The sequence below is a fragment of the Tribolium madens genome, unplaced genomic scaffold (assembly GCF_015345945.1).
Source record: "Tribolium madens isolate multiple individuals breed KSU strain unplaced genomic scaffold, Tmad_KSU_1.1 Scaffold_20;HRSCAF=117;Tcas5.2_LG4, whole genome shotgun sequence".
NCBI lineage: Eukaryota > Metazoa > Arthropoda > Insecta > Coleoptera > Tenebrionidae > Tribolium > Tribolium madens.
The window spans coordinates 2,787,846-2,805,484 of NW_025400985.1; the positions used below are offsets into that span (position 1 = coordinate 2,787,846).

At 33.8% G+C, this 17,639-nt stretch overlaps 5 protein-coding genes across 5 annotated transcripts in view; 3 read left to right on the plus strand and 2 right to left on the minus strand.

Moving 5' to 3' along the window:
* The window catches only part of LOC123005876 (monocarboxylate transporter 14), a 17,745-nt gene extending 13,673 nt beyond the window's left edge, over nt 1-4,072 (minus strand). The window contains exon 1 of the mRNA XM_044399899.1: nt 4,020-4,072. The gene's annotated coding sequence lies outside the window, so the exon portion shown is untranslated. The remainder of the gene's footprint in view (nt 1-4,019) is intronic.
* LOC123005126 lies at nt 775-13,511 on the plus strand. The gene is made up of 15 exons (XM_044398745.1): nt 775-953; nt 1,031-1,301; nt 1,362-1,679; nt 2,851-2,970; nt 3,015-3,431; nt 3,481-3,838; nt 4,102-4,243; nt 4,293-4,381; nt 4,429-4,636; nt 4,686-4,891; nt 4,938-5,154; nt 5,270-5,629; nt 11,996-12,425; nt 12,472-13,095; nt 13,143-13,511. Exons 1-15 carry the CDS (start codon nt 879-881, stop codon nt 13,475-13,477), a joined length of 4,170 nt encoding a protein of 1,389 aa, XP_044254680.1. The 5' UTR covers nt 775-878; the 3' UTR covers nt 13,478-13,511.
* LOC123005881 (MTRF1L release factor glutamine methyltransferase) lies at nt 3,927-5,204 on the plus strand. The gene is made up of 5 exons (XM_044399911.1): nt 3,927-4,243; nt 4,293-4,381; nt 4,429-4,636; nt 4,686-4,891; nt 4,938-5,204. Exons 1-5 carry the CDS (start codon nt 4,007-4,009, stop codon nt 5,179-5,181), a joined length of 984 nt encoding a protein of 327 aa, XP_044255846.1. The 5' UTR covers nt 3,927-4,006; the 3' UTR covers nt 5,182-5,204.
* LOC123005882 (CAPA peptides-like) lies at nt 5,196-5,831 on the minus strand. The gene is made up of 2 exons (XM_044399912.1): nt 5,763-5,831; nt 5,196-5,715 (listed from the first exon to the last, which is right to left on the minus strand). Exons 1-2 carry the CDS (start codon nt 5,824-5,826, stop codon nt 5,300-5,302), a joined length of 480 nt encoding a protein of 159 aa, XP_044255847.1. The 5' UTR covers nt 5,827-5,831; the 3' UTR covers nt 5,196-5,299.
* Nucleotides 13,512-13,552: 41 nt separating the features above from the next.
* On the plus strand, nt 13,553-16,321 carry LOC123005880 (monocarboxylate transporter 13-like). The gene is made up of 4 exons (XM_044399910.1): nt 13,553-13,633; nt 13,681-13,951; nt 15,365-15,937; nt 15,984-16,321. The coding sequence occupies exons 1-4, from the start codon at nt 13,559-13,561 to the stop codon at nt 16,298-16,300; spliced, it is 1,236 nt and encodes a 411-aa protein (XP_044255845.1). The 5' UTR covers nt 13,553-13,558; the 3' UTR covers nt 16,301-16,321.
* Nucleotides 16,322-17,639: the final 1,318 nt, after the last annotated feature.

A 17,639-nucleotide genomic window follows, 5' to 3' on the forward strand; every position in this document is an offset into this window, starting at 1 on the left:
TAATACAATATAGTATTCATTTTGTTTAGATACTGTGTTTTAGTTTGTCATTAGTTAATTTAAAAGCAAACCAAAAACAGAAAATATCAGAATAAGATAATTTGCGAAGGCAGAACAATTTGATGACAAAAATGATTTGAAAGAAAGTTTAAAAAAAGACAAAGCGAGGTTAAAAACATTTAAGATAGAATTTATAAAAAATAAGAAAGAAAGAAATAAAAGTTAAAAAATTGGAAACAAGGATGTTAAAAACGAGTAAAAAGAAAGCACAAGATAATATGAAATTGGACTTAAAATTAGATGAATGTAGGACAGAAATATTGGATAAAGAAGAAAATTATCAAAAATGGATAAAAGTAGGCAAAAAAATCGAAATAACAGAAAACCTGAAAGTAATTCAATATAACTAAACAGAAAGACTAAATGAAACAAGAAAATAGTAAACAGAAAAAACAGAAAAATACAAAAGTGTAATGTGAAAATATGAAGAAACATTAATTGAATTCCATTTTTCTCTTAAGAGTTAATTTCGGTGGCAAACAAGTTTTATTATCATTTTTTAAAACACACAAAACAGTTCCCGTGACACATCCTTGAGGGACGCGACCCGCACAATTCACTCGTCCAGTACCAAATGAAGTTAATTGTTGTTTTTCATAAGTACCCCACAATTAATAGAGAAATATGATTGTTCAGCAATTATATAAAACTCGTGTGTCATCGTTCACTTTGAAAATTTCGTTGTTCTGATAATAACTTATCGCATCAATTCAGGGTCTCTATATAAACAGAATCTCGATTATCACCTTATTCTCATCGTAATAGTACGCAAGAGTTAAGTTGCGATTTTGTTTAATAAACAAAAAAAAATTGAAAAAATGGTGACTACGATTAAAGTACCTCCTGATGGTGGCTACGCATGGATTATAGTCCTAGCAAACGCTATAAGCAATGTAAGTAAGCAAAACATTACATAAAATTTGAAATATTTGCTCTATCACGCACTCGAACCGATAAACATCTTTTTCAGCTCATAATAGTCCCATTAATTCAAACTTTCGGCCTTATCTTTAAAGACACATTCGCCGCAATGGGCTTATCAGCGACCGAAGGCTCCCTAATAATTAACCTAAACGCCGCTTTCGGCATGATCATGGGTCTTTTCAATGGTTTCCTTTTGAAAATCTTCGGATATCGCAAAATCGCAATGACTGCATCGTTTCTAACAACAGTAGGAATCATCATGACGGCATATTCCAGCACCTTCACCCATTTCATGATCTCCTACGGTCTTATAACATGTTAGTATAGGTCTGTCAGTTTCATCAAATTTTGGATGATTTTTGAAAAACCCATTCCAGCACTCGGCATGGGCATGAATATGTCGGCTTACAGTCTCGCACTCAACAGCTATTTCCGGAAAAATCGAGGCAAAGCGGTGGGATATGCCATGACAATCACAGGCCTAGGACCCATACTCATGCCCCAATTAATCAACGTTTTAATGAAAATGCATGCAGTACAAGGAGTAACTCTAATACTCGCCGGTATTGCGTCTAATTCTTTCGTTGCGGCGAGTTTACTACAACCAATTAAGTGGCACATGAAAACGGAAACTGTCGAAGAAACAAACGAGGAGAAAAACCCCGAAGAAACCAAAATTCCCCTCTACAGGAGTGGTAAGTACACCAACTTAAGGGTATAGAACACCAAAATTATTTTTACATTTTTTTGGATAATATAGAAAAATAGCTTAATAAAATTATAAGATATTGCGGAAAAATATTTAAAAAATTCTATATTTATTTATAACGGTGTAAAATGATTTTGAACATCAAAATTTCACGAATTTTATTCAAGCCAAGAGTAAAAATCTGTAGGAAATTTATAAATATTTTTTTACAAAACCCATCAGAACCGTAATTCTGTTGTTATGATTGAGCGTTTTTTTTTTGTTTTTCTAATTTATTTATTGCAAAATCACTGTTTAAATTTTTGCATTTTTCACACTGCAATGCACTCACAAAAAATCTCACAAAAAAAAAAGTGTTTTCTCGCAATCATGACATGAAGTAATAAATTTTCAACAACAATAATTATTTACACAAACTAAAAAAGCTTACTTTTAGGTGCGAGGATATTTGAAAACTCCGGACACCTGAAAGAGCGTGTAATATACTAAACTTCATTCTCCCTTCCAGCATTTAATAAAATAAAATGATTCAGTAATTATAGTAAAATTAATACAAAATAGCTTGTTGTTAACGTTAGTTTAGTTACATACTTTTTTGACATTTATCAAATCTTGGTCAAAATTTAGTGTAAAATGAATTTCATTGAAGAAGCTGCAAATATTGTATGCAGAAGTTTTTTGCCGAACAAATCCAAAGATCGGTACAATGAAACATATGAAAATTTCATTAAATGGTCTGCGACGAATGATGTTTTCACTGAAGATGTGTTATTAGCATTTTTCTTAGAAAAATCGAAGACGCCAGGGCCTCTGCGTATTTTGACTAAATTACCCATGGGAAAACCCGAGAAGGGAAAAGCACCCATCTTGTAATTTCGTGAAATTTTTCGTTTCGGTCTCGGTCATAGGCGTCGAAATCATAAGTGCTTTAGGGCTCATTAGACCCCAAAATGTTCAGTGATAATTTTGTATTTTTTGATTTACTTAAAACGAGCAAATCTGTACTTATAAATTCGTTATTCTGGTTCAGTCAAAATAAAAATTAATTTTTCTCTTGATTTTCGACTTTCGAATAATTTTTCTCTGCTCGTTTCAGGTAAAGCAAAAAATGTTTTTCCTTTGCGGGTTTGGCATAAAATCAAAAATATTTTTTTTAGACTCACAAGTCGAGAAAAAATCCCTAGATAACTCAACCGAATCACTGGATGGGGTGGAAAACGGCCCAATTTATGGAATGGACTCGGCACTAGCCGGCAGTGTGATGTCACTACATTCAGGTAGATTTTTTCCTACAAATTTCTTTAATAATTCAAGTTTTTAGTCAAACGCAGAGCTTCTGTGGTGTCCCAAAACTGGAAAAAAGCCGCCTCAATTCATAGTCTAAACCGGCGAGAAATCGTCTACAACCCCGAAATGACCAAACCGATAAAACAGAAAACAACCTGGGAGCGTTTATCCAACTTTTTCGATCTTGATCTTTTCAAAGATCCGATCTACATCAGCATTATGATCGGTTTATCACTAGCCATTTTCGCCGAAATCAATTTCTCCCTCTTGACTGCGTTTATTTTGAACGAATTTGGTCTCACAACCGATCAAATTGCCACGTTTATGTCCATTTTGGGGATCGCTGATATCATTTTCCGGTTTTTGGCCCCCTACATCGGACAATTTTTAAAATTACCACCGAGACAGATGTACGTCGTGACTCTATTCATGTTAATGTTGACTCGTTTTTGTAAGTTTTGCGATTGGGAGAAAGTGTGCAATTAAGAATTTTATTTCAGCGCTTTTGATTTCAAATAATTATTATATTTTGCTGGGAGTAGCTTTGGGTTTGGGGATTGCGAAAGGGATCCGGACTGTTTACATGTCGCTCGTAATCCCGACCTATGTCCCCATTGAGAAATTAGCCTCGGCTGGGGGGCTCCAAATGATGGTCAATGGGTTCTGCATTTTAATCGGAGGACCGGTCATTGGAAAAGTCCGGGATATTACAGGGAATTACACCCTATGTATAGTAATTTTAAATTGTGTGACATTTTCCACGATTGCAATGTGGACAATAGAAGGCATTATTAGGAAAATCCATGCGAGGAAAAGCCCCAAGACTGAAGCAATTGAACAATCAGACACTCTACTTTAAAAACCATGACAGTATTTTGTGTCCCACTAATTTATAATAAAAATTTTAATAAATCATTGGCTTTTTCAAATTTGGCGCCACCCCCCCTCAATTCAAATGTGTTACATTTAACTCGTTACACCGGTGCGTGACGCAAAAATCGATTAAAACGCTCCTAAAACACAAAAATGCAGTACTTACGTAAGGCCACACCGTGTTTTACATTTTTTTCCACAAATTTCTCACACATTTTACAAAAAATTGTAAGGTTAAAAAACACAAGCGTCAACAAAACTGGGAACATTTCGTCGCGTCACGTTGGCGCCCTATTTGAAACTTGGCGCGAAAAATTCAAACTGAACTCGATTTCGGAGCCTCGGGAGTCAATTGAGTACATTTTAGCGCATTGTTTGGGCACACCGAAGGTAAAAACACCAACTAGCAATAATCCAACCATTTATTTGTTTATTATAGATTTCAGACGTTTACAAACACCGGGATAGAGTTTTAAATGAGGATCAAGTGAAAATGGTCGAATCTTTATGCTTGAAAAGACTAGAAATGTAATTGGGGGTGTTATAAAAAGTGGTAATAATGCTAAATGTTGCAGGCTTCCGGTTCAATACGTGCTAGGCGAGTGTTACTTCCGGCAATTGGTGTTGAAAATGTCTCCTCCGGTGTTCATCCCCCGCCCGGAAACGGAACAACTTGTGGATATTGTTTTGGGGGAAATTGATGGTAAAAACTGTGGTCATGTTTTGGACTTGTGTTGTGGCAGCGGTGCCATTGCGTTATCTCTCCTCCAGGAACGTCCGCAAGTAATTGGAATTTTTTCACATAGTGGCATTTTGGCATTGATATTTCCAGATAAAAGCCACTGCTTTGGATCAATCGACGGCGGCGTGTCACTTAACAAAAGAAAATGCACAAAAGGCCGGTTTAAACAAGCGCATCCGTATCATTCAGAGCCAACTAGACCAGTGGCACTGTCGCGAAAAATTCGATATAATCGTCTCGAATCCGCCTTATATTTTCAGCGAGGATTTGGATAAGCTACAGCCTGAAATTAAATTGTAAAAAGGGCATTTATGTAAAAAATTGGTTAATTGGGAGTTTTAGGTACGAGGATTTGGACGCTTTGGACGGAGGTGTTGACGGTTTAAACGTTATTAAATTAGTCCTCAAAGTATCATCCGAATGTTTAACCACAAATGGAAAATTGTTTCTTGAAGTGGAGCCTCGTCATCCGAGACTGCTTCAATATTATTTGAGCGAGTTTGCCCCCAGGCTGGCTTACGTCGCGACCTACAAGGATTTTCACGCCAAAGATAGATTCGTCGAGATAATTAAAACCATCCAATAAAAATACAAATAATTTATTTCATTTTAAAGTGTTTTATTTTCACAGTGAAACGGTGCATTAAAAATTCTATAATCATTATAATGTCCAGCCTGTCACTATAATGAACGGTGCGGTAAAATTAGAGAACGTCCAAATTCGAGTCCAAAACCTCCTCGTAGGCCTCCTCGGATTCGCGCCCCAATCTGGGGCTGTAATGGACCTGCCGGATGATGGGCCCCTCACCGTTCAAAATAATATAAGCCCATGGGGTAAAATCGTCGCTCCGCTTCTGGACACGTCCCAATCTCGGCCCGAACCACATCCCCCCCGAGTTCGCCCCTGGTCTCTGCGCCCCATAACTGTTATCATCCGGCACCCAATTCGACTCGCTTCTCCCAATCCGTGGAAACGAGACCATTTTTCCTATCCTGCGTTTGACGTCTGCAAAAGGGCCTTTGGGAAAATCCAGGTCCGGACTCGACCGGCGGCCCACACGCAACGAAGGCGTTAGCGCGTACACCGACGCCAATTTATTCCGTTTCGGTTCTTTCGGTTCTGAAAAGCGACTTTTTCGTCACCCATTGCGAAAAAGTCCAACTTACCTCCCAGACAATTCGCGATACAGAAAAGCACAACACACGCACTGTATATGAGAAAAGTCTTCATCGTGTCTCGTGGACAATGAGGGGTTGAAGCGACTGGTGGTGGTTTTATATTGCGCGGTATTTGGGGGTGGCGGCGTGCGCCGCCACCTTTGTTTACGTCACGGCTACCTCTTAAAATGCAAAACAATTATTATTAAGTAAAGTCGAACGCTAATAAGAGCCGCCAGCGATGGCCCCCTTGATTTAATAGAATTGCAAATGCCGGAAATTGGACGATTAAAGCGCCAAGGGGGCCTCATGAAAAAATTCATCAAGTCTGTGTAACATTTCGGTTCGCTTTGATTCGACTTGAAGAGGACCCGAAATACAATCAAAATGTAATTTTGCTCATTTCGAGTTGAATCTATAAACGTGATTTTTTAGCAGAAAACTGAAACGTGACATTACAGGTGTAAATATAAAATGGTTCAATAATCGAATTGTGTCAACGGGGATCATGATCCCGGCGATGTTTACAGTTTGAGACCCTTTTTTTGTTAATTTTTTAAATCGCCCGGATTTCGTGTTTTTAATTTGTCACAAACAAATCAACTCGTCTCAATAAAAAGCGGTGGGCGAGAATGAGTTTTCTCCCAAAGTGACTTATTTTTGGTAAAAAAAATTCGTCCTCAATCTGCATTCCGCCACTGTCCGCCTATTATTTATTTCGCGAAAGCCCCCAGTCGAGTCATGCCTTTTGAAAATTAATTTCACTTCGCCTCACCACCGGGAGAATTACTTTATATCACTTAAGAGTATCAATCGATGTCGTTGAGCTAGGCACCTATTTACATTTTTCCTCGAAACCAAAATAGACACTTTCCTACACCTACTGAATGTTAAAAATGCCACAAAATTCGGTCAACATTTCTTTAATATCGCCCTTTCTTTGCATATTTCACAATGAAAACTTCAATCAACCATAAAACGATCGACGAAATCGTAACACAATACGTCAAAATGGGACCACCAATCAACATACATAATCCATTAACCAAAGTTTTCATGCCTACAGCCGATGGTATAGCTTTTCCATTGGGACGTAATCGGGAATAACCAAATACATGTAGTCTGTTTTTTTTTTAATGGTCTTAACGTTGGCACCACTAGTAAATTCATACATGGTAATTTTAATGAAGGAAGTTGGCAGTTCCGGTTTTGTGAATTTGAAAACAATGTCATTAAACGTCAACACAAAAAATCGTCTAAGAAAAATTAGAGACGAAACACCAAAAAAGGGACAAATTTGGTACTGCTAACAGTTTTTAGAAATTTGGAAACGAATAGTTCGCAAGCAGGAAGTTAGAAAAAAGCAATTTGTAATGCTGGTTTGCTAAACATTCTCAATTTTTAGCAAAAAATTGACAAGAATACAAAATAAACATGAATGAGAAAGAACCTCGGAAAGAACGCAATTAAATTAGTGTTGTGCATGTTTTTGAGGAACGAGTTAAAAAAGTAACAATTTTGAAACTAAACCTGAAGAAGAATTTATAAAATGCATCAACTTTGAGCTCATTTCAATAAATTACATAAAATTTATTGCCAATCATCATAATACCCACTCTTCTGCTAAATAACTTTTTTCTGTATATACATCCTTTTTCTTCAAAGTTTTTGTAGCAAGAATCTCATTTTTGACCACAACATTGTACTTACTTACGGTGTGTTTCTATCAAAATTATTATCACTGAATTCTGTTTTTAGACCTTAGATAATGATGTCTGTCCTCAGGTATTCAATTATAGAGTTTTCAAAGAGCAAACAGGCACACAAGATTCATAAAAGTCAAAATTTTGACAACATTGCAATTTGAAAACATAACCCTAATTTTTTAACAAAATTTCTAAAGACTTTACAAAGAATAAACAAAATTTGTGGCAATGGAGACAAGCTGCTAGCAATTTTTTCACCAAAATTTTGACTTGGTAATTTCCATTAAAAAAAAAATAGACTTTAAAACCTCATTCACTCCCATTGTTGAAACAAAACAAAAAAACAAACAGGGCCGTAACCAGGATTTTATTTCAGGGGGGGTTTCTTGTTGGTCCATGAAAATGAAATGAAAGAAGGAAGATTAAAAAGCAAAAATCTCTAAGTACACGTTTTCATTTTAAATTGAAATAAGAAATCCTAATTAAACATAAAAAAATACAAATTAACTCACAAAAGTAACAAAAAATAAAATAATTTTTTTATACATTTTATTGTTTCAAATTTAAACAGGAGATATAATATTCATTTTTAAAACAAAAATTTTCTATGAACATATATCGAAAAATGCTACGCAAGGGGTGCGTCTTTTAATAGGTTTTTTTTTTCCATATTTCCAAAATCAATTTAGAAAAAAATTTAAAGTTTGGTACAGATGATAACTTTTATACACCTAAACAAGTACAAAAATAAAATGTTGCCTTGCCAGTTTCACCAACAAAATTTCATAGTTTTTCATAAAAAAAAAACGTCTTTTGTGTTTTGCCGATACAATTTACGGATATTTAGTAAAAATCGGTTTAAAAATTTATGTTACAGACCATAAACAGCATAAAAATTAAATTTGTTTTACCGTTTAGGACGCCCCTAATTAAAAATTTTGTTATTTTATCTATTCTGAAATATTAGGAAAAACCCTTTAAAAAACGTACCCTTTTTTGAAACACTATTGTCTTAAAATTAAATATTCTATCAACTATTTAAATTTGTACCTAACAATAAAAATGAAACACTGTATAATTAACACATGAAAAATTAATTCACAAAAATTTAAAATTAACTCACTAAAATAACAAAAAAACTAAATTTTTAACACTTATTACACTATATAACAAAGTGCTGAGCATTTTGGGGGGTGGGGGTTTGAACCCCCTAATTCCCCCCCCCCCCCGCCTTGGGTACGGCCCTGAAAACAAATATTAACTAAATCTGATAAAAATCAAAATAATGACGGCATAAGAAAACATCACACGCGAGCGTTTGGTAAAATAATCGCCGAGATAGGGGCCAAAAAACCGAAAAAAAAATGTCAACAACACCAAGAGTTGATAGAAAAATTGCAATCTAATCGGTACTCAAATCAAAAACGGCACCAAAAGCGTAAAATTCCATTCACACAATCCAATCCAAATCAAAATGTTGGCGAAAATCGTGTCTTTTAACAAGTCCAAATCCAAACCATTCAGGATTTTGGCACAAATCCCGGTTTTTGGTCTAAGTTTGTCAATAATTTTAGGATTTAACAAAAATCTTATCAGTTGTGGTACCAAAATGGGGCCGACACCCGCCTCTGTGACTCCAAATCCCATCGCAACACTCCTTTTCTTTTTAAAATATACGTTCAAGGCTAGTCTTTGCTCCGACTCGCTCATTTGCATACCAAGCGCTGCAATTTCACTTTTAACAAAAACTTACCAACTCTAGAGCATAAATGTACAAGTTACAAAGCCGTAAAAGAGTAGCAAGTGAATCAAACTGGACGAAAATGAGTTCAGCACCATTCCTGCTGTCAGCAGAAACCCTGCCACAATTGCACTAATCAAGGGGCCAAAAAACTGCGTTTATGTTGAGCAGTTGCTGAAAGGGGCAAATCGGAAAATGTGTCTTTGAAAATCAAGCTGAAACATTGGATTGATCACCAATTCAGCAAATCTGAAAATCTTACTTGCATCGTTTCAGCTTGTTTTTAGCACGAAAAATAATAAATCTTGCTACTGTTTCTTGTAGAAACACTAAACGGACTTTGAAAATACAATACGAGAATAAATCACGACTTAGTTCTGATTAATTAGTTAATTTGTTATTAAAATTTTCGTTTAAGTGTCGGTTTGTTCTTGAACTTTCCTTACAATTTAATCTGATTTTAATCAAAATTGCAAAATTACAGGACAGGCCCGAAGCTAGGGAGGGGCCAAGTACTTTGAATATTCTGAAACTTTTTAAACTTTTTTAACAACTTTCTTTAGAAATAATAACACATACAGTTATAATACAGACTGAACCAAAAGTAACGCACAAAATTCATATCTTTGTTTTAAGTCATTTTTCAAAAAAATCCTTGAACACGTCGATTTTAAATGCTACATTTTGACACTGTACTGACATTTTTATGACGTCGTTTGTTTCCAAGTAATGACGTCATTTTTTTTTTTTTGAATATCAACCAACATTTTTATTACTGTTTTAGATAATACATATCGTTACCTTTCTGGTAAGCATAAAAAAAATCCCAAAAATAATGCAAAATAAATTCAAAAAAGACGAAAATGAAATAAAAAGACTTAAAAAAGTTAAGGAAAGTTGTATACAAAGAGCTTTATTGTTGTTGTTTCATTGGTCCTGCTTTATTTTATAAGGGGTGATTGTTTTTTTGTTTTTATATTTTTGTGTTTAAGTTTCATATTAAGTGTTTTCATGCTAATTATTTTAAAAAGTATATAAAAAAACAATTGCCCCTTATAAAATAAGGCAGGAACAAAAAAATAAAGTCTTTTGTGTTTAATTGGCAATATTTTTTAATTTAAAATTTTTTTTTTTTAAGTTTTAATTTCATTTTTTTAATTTAATTTTTTTTATTACCAGAAAGATAAAGATGTATGCTATTTAAAACAGTAAACAAAAATGTCAGTTGTCATTTAAAAAAATTAAAAATAACGTCACAACTCAAAAACGAATGACGTTATAAATGTCACTACAATGAGAAAATATAGCATTAAAAAAAAATCGACCCATTCAAAGATTTTTTTGAAAAACGACCACTAACAAATATATAAATTTTAACACGATAGTGACATTTTTGACGTCGTTCGTTTTCCAGTAATGACGTCGTTTTAATTTTTTTTGTAAATGACAATCGACACTTTTATTATCTACGTTTTAGATAGTACACATCGTTATCCTTTTGGTAAACATATTTTTTTTTAAATAAAGTAAAAAAAAGCAAAAACGTAGAAAATAAAATAAAAAAAACTTAAAAAAGTTATAGAAGATTTTATACAAAGAGCTTTATCTTCTTTTGTGTTTAGGTTTCATAATAAGTGTTTTCATGCCAATTATTTAAAAAAAATACAAAAAACAGTTGCCCTTGATAGCAAGACAAGACAAGAACAAAAAGTTAAAACCTTTTGTGTTTGATTGGCAATATTTTTTTATTTGTTTAAATTTATTTTTTTTGAAGTTTTAATTTGATTTTTTTATTTTTTCTTCTGATTACCAGAAAGATAGAGATGTGTGCTATTTAAATCAGTGAACAAAAATGTCATTTGTTATTATTTAAAAAAATTAAAAAGGAATGTCTTTATAAATGTCATTATAATGTAAGAATATAGCATTTAAAAAATAAAATCACCTGTTCACTAACAAAGATATGAATTTTGTGCGTTACTTTTGATTCAGTCTGTATTAGCAATAATGCAGATGAATAAAATTTAGGATAAAAATAATTAGGTATTTTTGTTTTTGTATATTGAAATTTTAAATAAAAATGATTTTCAAAGTTAAAATGGAAAATTGCGTTTAATTCAAAATGTATTTGGTATTTTTTTCTGATTTTGTAAGCAATTACAGGAAGTTAATCTGCATAGGTCAGTATGAAATTAGAATTCAACATTTTGTGAGAATTTTTTTTTTTTTTGGCTTTGATTGTAAATGAAAAATTGCCAAAAAATTATGAAATATACCTTATCAATGCCCAGGTAAGTGTGAAAATTTTCATTTAATTAGAAGTGGGGATTTTTTTTCTTCGCGTAACCGATGCCCCACCCGGTATAAAAATCCAGATATTCTAGCCCCACTGAAAATTTTTGGCTACGGGCCTGTTCCAGAACCCGGATGACTTTAGTTTGTAGCGACAATTGTTACGTAGCAAGTTATGCAATTAAATGTGAAAACGCTTCAGGCATTATTTAAATTTTATGACACTTATTTAACATCGGTAATTAGTAATTAATCTCATTATAATCAGTAAAAATTCGTGAAAAATTGGAAACCATGCATATGAATGAAGTGGAAACGGCCCATAAGTGCAGCTCTGTGGTACGCGAAATTGGACAAAACAGTCGTGTCGAATTGATTTTTTTTTTAATTATAATAAGGAAAACATTACATTATAATAAAATCGCAAATGATCATTTAACCTTGCTTTCAATTCCTCCGTTATTGTTATAATTGGTGTTTTTTCCATTTTCAAACTAAATCAGTGTCTTACTAGATCAAGTCCGCACAAAACCTGGGTTTTGACCAAAAATGAAAGGGCCCACGCATCCCGATGGAGGCTACGGCTGGGTGGTGGTCTTCTCCAGCGCCCTAACCAACGTAAGTCGCCAACAGCCCCCAACCCTCTAAACCTCAACTTTCAGTTCATCACCCTCTCCCTCATTCAATGTTTCGGCCTCGTCCTCAAAGACACCTTCGCCGAACTGAACCTTTCAGCGACCCAAGGCTCCCTCATCATCAACTTAAACGGAGCTTTCGGTCTTTTGACCGGACCCGTGACCGGAGTTTTGCAAAAACTTTTCGGATGTCGAAAAATCGCATTTGTTGGGGGCCTCTTGCTCACATTCGGAATGGTTTTAACGTCGTTTTCCCGGACTTTTGGCTCTCTAGTCGTCACTTATGGCCTCGTAACTTGTATTTTACGCCCTGAGGTAATTCGTGTTTTAATTGCGAGTTTCAGCCCTTGGGATGCAAATGTGCGAATCGAGTCAGCGACTGGCGATTAATCAGTATTTTAAAACGAAGAGGAGTTTAGTGACGGGATTTATAATGACAGCGGCGGGATTTGGGCCGATTTTGATTCCCCAATTGATTCGAGTTTTGTTGAAAAATTACTCGACCAATGAGGTGACGCTGATTTATGGGGGGCTGTGTGCGCATATACTCATCGCGGGGGCCCTTTTGCAACCAATTGAGTGGCATTGGAAGGAACAAGGGACAAAAGTGGAAAAGATTGAGCTCAAAGAACGGAATGAAGTCATTTTGGAGGAAAATTTCCTAAGCAAAATTGTCGATAATTTGGCCAAAATTTTCGATTTGGATTTACTCAAAGACCCGGTGTTTAATAACATTATTATTGGACTAGCTTTGGCCACTTTTGCCGAAATCAATTTCACTCTTCTCGTCCCGTTTATCCTCAATGATTTTAAATTAACCACGGATCAAATCGCGATTTTTCTCTCGACTTTGGGCATTTCCGACATGATTTCACGCTTTTTGGGCCCTTATGTCGGAAATTATTTCACCAAGCCTTCGAGACTCATGTTTGCTTATTCTCTTGTTATCCTCGTTATAATTAAATTCAGTAAGTCGAATTTTCCTCCAAACCATGATTTAATTGGTGTTTTCCAGCGATCCTCTGCTCGAAAAACTTCATTTTCCTCCTTGTCATTGCTTTCACTTTGGGTATAGCTAAAGGAATTCGCAAGGTTTACATGTGGTTGGTAATTCCCGATTATGTCCCATTGGAAAAACTACCATCGGCCGCTGGGCTAGACATGCTTGCACGTGGGTGTTGCATTTTGATTGGAGGACCGATTTTAGGGGCGTTACGTGACGTCACTGGTAGCTACATAATATGTATTATTGTAATGAACTGCGTTACGATAACCACAATATTATTATGGTCAATAGAAGCTATTTTAACGAAATACACGAAAATTAAAATTTTACATAGAAACACTTAACGAAACAACAAAAATAAACGGTTTTATGTCTGTATTTAGTGTTTTTTTAACCTGTGACAAGAATATTTAGTCAGTTTGAAAATGAAACAAGACAAAGAAATGTATCCTGAGGGCGGCTACGGCTGGATTATCGTCATTGCATCATCGTTGAGTAGCGTAAGTAGCATTTTCCGCCCTTGTCCGGTAATAAACCACAATTTCAGTTTGTTACATTATCAATCATACAATCATTTGGAATGGTTCTGAAAGTCACCTTCAGTGAGAGTAATCTTACAGCTACTCAAATCTCGCTGATTATTTCCATGAATGGGGCTTTTGGCATGTTAATGGGCCCCTTAATCGGGCTAATGCAGAAAAGTTGTGGGTGCAGAAAAGCGGCTTTTCTAGCAGCGTTTCTCACAACTACGGGAATTATCCTAACATCATTCTCTCACAATTTCGCAAGTTTTGTTTTTTTTCACGGGGTGATAACTTGTGAGTGATTTTTTACTTTCCTTATCCTATAATTTTTTTTTAATGCCAACCCACATTTTTATTACTGTTTTAGATAATACATATCGTTATCTTTCTGGTAAGCATAAAAAATCCAAAAAAAAAACAAGAATAAAATAAAAAACTTAAAAAAGTGATAGAAAGTTTTATACAAAGAGCTTTATTGTTGCTTTATTTTATAATGGTGATTGTTTTTTTGTTTATATATTTTTGTGTTTAAGTTGCATATTAAGTGTTTTCATGCTTATTTTAAAAAATATATAAAAAAAAACAATTGTCCCTTATAAAATAAGGCAGGAACAAAACGATAAAGTCTTTTGTGTTTAATTGGCAATATTTTTTTACTTTTGTAATTTTTCTTAAGTTTTAATTTCATTTTTTTATTTTTTTTCCCATTACCAGAAAGATAAAGATGTGTGCTATTTAGAACAGTGAAGAAAAATGTCAGTTGTGTCACTTAAAAAAATTAAAAATGAGGTCACAACTCAAAAACGAATGACATTACAAATGTCACAATAATGTGAAAACAGCATTTAAAAAAATAAAGTCGACATGTTGAAGGACTTTTTTGAAAAACGACCACTAACAAAGATATGAATTTTGTGCCTTACTTTTGGTTCAGTCTGTACCTATTAGCAAATTTACAACTGAATACAATTTAGGCTAAAAATAATGTAGTTTTTTTTTTTTTTGTATATTAAAATTTGGAACCTTTCAGTAATATTCCACCTTTTTCAAGTGTAATTCAGAAACCATCACATGTAATTCAGATTAGTTAATTTAGTTTCAGAAAACGCAAATTGTAATTTAAATTAGTCAATTGTCTTTCAGAAAGTGTTAATTGTAATCCAGAAGAGTAAAATGAGTTTCAGAAACCATGAGATTGTCAATTGTATTTCAGAATGTATTAATTGTAATTCAGAAACCATTACATGTAATTCAGAACAGTAAATTCAATTTCATGTTACATGTAATCCAGAAAATATCAATTGCAATTCAAATAAGCAACTTACTGTTACCTCAAAATAAGTTTACACATAAACACGAATTATTTTATTTTCAAAAGTAAAGATTTACATAAACTTGGTATTTTACAAAATAAATAAAACATTTTATTTTTAAAGGGATTTTGATGGTGTAATTTTTAAATGAATATAACAAATTCTGAATTACAATTGAGAAATTCTCAATTACAAATGACAAACTCTGAATTGAACACTTTCTAAAATACAGTTGACTAATCTGAATTATGTCTGATATTTAGGTTTGCTACTCGGATTTCCAACACTAAATTATTGTCGTTGAGATGTTTTCCAAATAAGTAGGATAAGGAAAGTCGTGTGATGTTCACACCAGATTTTTTTAATTCGATTCAATTTAATTGAGTTCTTGTAGCGTTGGGTTTGCACAGTGCTGAATCGACTCAACGTCTGGCTATTAACACATATTTTAGGGAAAAAAGAAGTTTGGTTACTGGTTTTATCCTGACTTTTGCCGGTTTGGCACCGATTTTGGTCCCTCAACTGTTCCGATTCCTCCTCAAAGTGTATACAAGTCACCAAACAGCCTTGATTTACGCCGGGATTAGTGCACATCTTTTTATTTCAGCCATGCTCCTGCAACCGGTGCAAAAACACCGAAAAAATTACCAAATGATTGAATTCAACCCGAAACAAGTCAGTCATTGGAGCAAATTCGACTTTGACCTCCTCAAAGACCCAGTTTTCGACAACATTATTTTAGGCCTTTCCCTCGTCACGTTTGCTGAAATGTCGTTCACGCTTCTCTTGCCGTTTATTTTATACGATTCAGGCCTGAATATGGACCAAGTTGCGATTTTTTTATCTATTTTGGGACTAGCTGATTTAGTTTCAAGATTCGCGAGTCCGTGTGTTGGACATTGGTTGAAAAAAAGTTCGCGATTTATGTTCGCAACGTCGATTGTGATTGTCACAATCGTAAAAACTGGTCAGTTGTAAAACTCTATCTCCACACTTGTAATAAATCATTTCAGTTTTCATTTTCTGTAAAAATTACAACACACTTCTGGCGATTGCTGTGGTGTTGGGGTGTGCAAAAGGGTTGCGAAAAGTCTACATGTGGCTTGTTGTTCCCGATTACGTCCCGTTGGAAAAACTCCCGACTGCTTCAGGGATTGATTTGTTCCTAAGAGGAGTTTGTATTTTGACAGGAGGGGCCTTGGTTGGGGTCCTGCGAGACGCCACTGGCAGCTACGTCGTCAGTATTCTTGCAATGAATGGCGTTATGTTGGTAACTCTGTTATTGTGGACAGGGGAAGCCATAATTATTCGATGTAAAAATAAATTTTAACAAATTTTATTGCGACTAAAACTGTTGTCAACCTAACTCATTTTGCGATAAAATGCATTCATTTACATACGTGACCTATTTGTTACTAAAATATTCGCATTATCAACTAAACGTTTTTATTTTCACCTTTTTTAAAGATATACCAATATAACGGCCAAATAATTAATAAAATATCAAACAAATAAAGTTAAAATATCTTTTTTTTTAATGTTCCAAGGCCATTAGTTGGTACAATCAGCGTAGAAAAGATTGTCCTCCTAATAAACCGCGCGAGCCCTTGTAAATGTCATTTCTTATTTAACAGAATACAGGATGTCCCAATGGAAACGAGCCACCACTAAACTAAACAGGATGTTCTAATAAAACCGAACTAGAAAGAATTTGTCAAAAAAAAAAAACGAAACAGGTTAATTTTGTTAAAAAAAACATTTTTGCCATTTTAAAAGCAACTTTTCCCACCTCAATTTCAAAAATTTTTTGCGACATATCAAATTCTTTGAACATCTTTTCTAAATTTGAATGGGATTATCTATTCATAAGATATTCGCAAAAGATAATGTTTCTAATTTGTAATAACTTCTATTCTTTATTTTATTTTCAAAATAATCGTACTAAAAGAAAGAGGGTAATAAAGTTTCTTATACCAGGTGAATAAAAAGTATGAAACCAAACGTTTTTTGCTTAAACTATTTATTTTTTTAAAAAACTAATTGAAGAGTAATAAAGTACTATAAAAATGTGATGATTGAACAAGAATAAAATTTTTCGAAATTTTCTTTTGTTTTTGAATTCTTCAAAAAATTTAAGTTTTTTAAATGGCAACTCACTATAAAATCATTTTTCCCATAAAAGCTATACTCTGAGGATTACAACTATCTGCTTTATCTTTAATTTTTTCAATTTTTTTTTTACAAAAATTGCACTTTTGACAAAAAAATCGCATAACTCAAAAACAAAACAAAATTTCGTTTTGAAAATACGATCACATTTTTTATATTACTTTAATTTATATTAATTATTATTTTCTGGAGGCAAATGATTAAAAATAAAACCGCTTGGTTCCATACTTTATATTCACCCTGTATTTAATGTAAGTATCTAAAAAATGGCAATATAGTTCTTAAGTCCCTTTGTACAATTTTGTACATTTTGGACAAAAGCTTTTAAAGAGCATTTTAAAAGTGTTTTCATTTTTTTGTATCACTAGTGGTTGGTGCTATTTGACATTTTAGAGTTAAGTGGCATAGAGGTTAAAGGGTTAGTGAAGTTGCTTTTAAAATTGTGTCAAAAAATGTCCCTTTTAAAAACAAAATTAACCTGTTTCGGGTTTTTTTGTAAA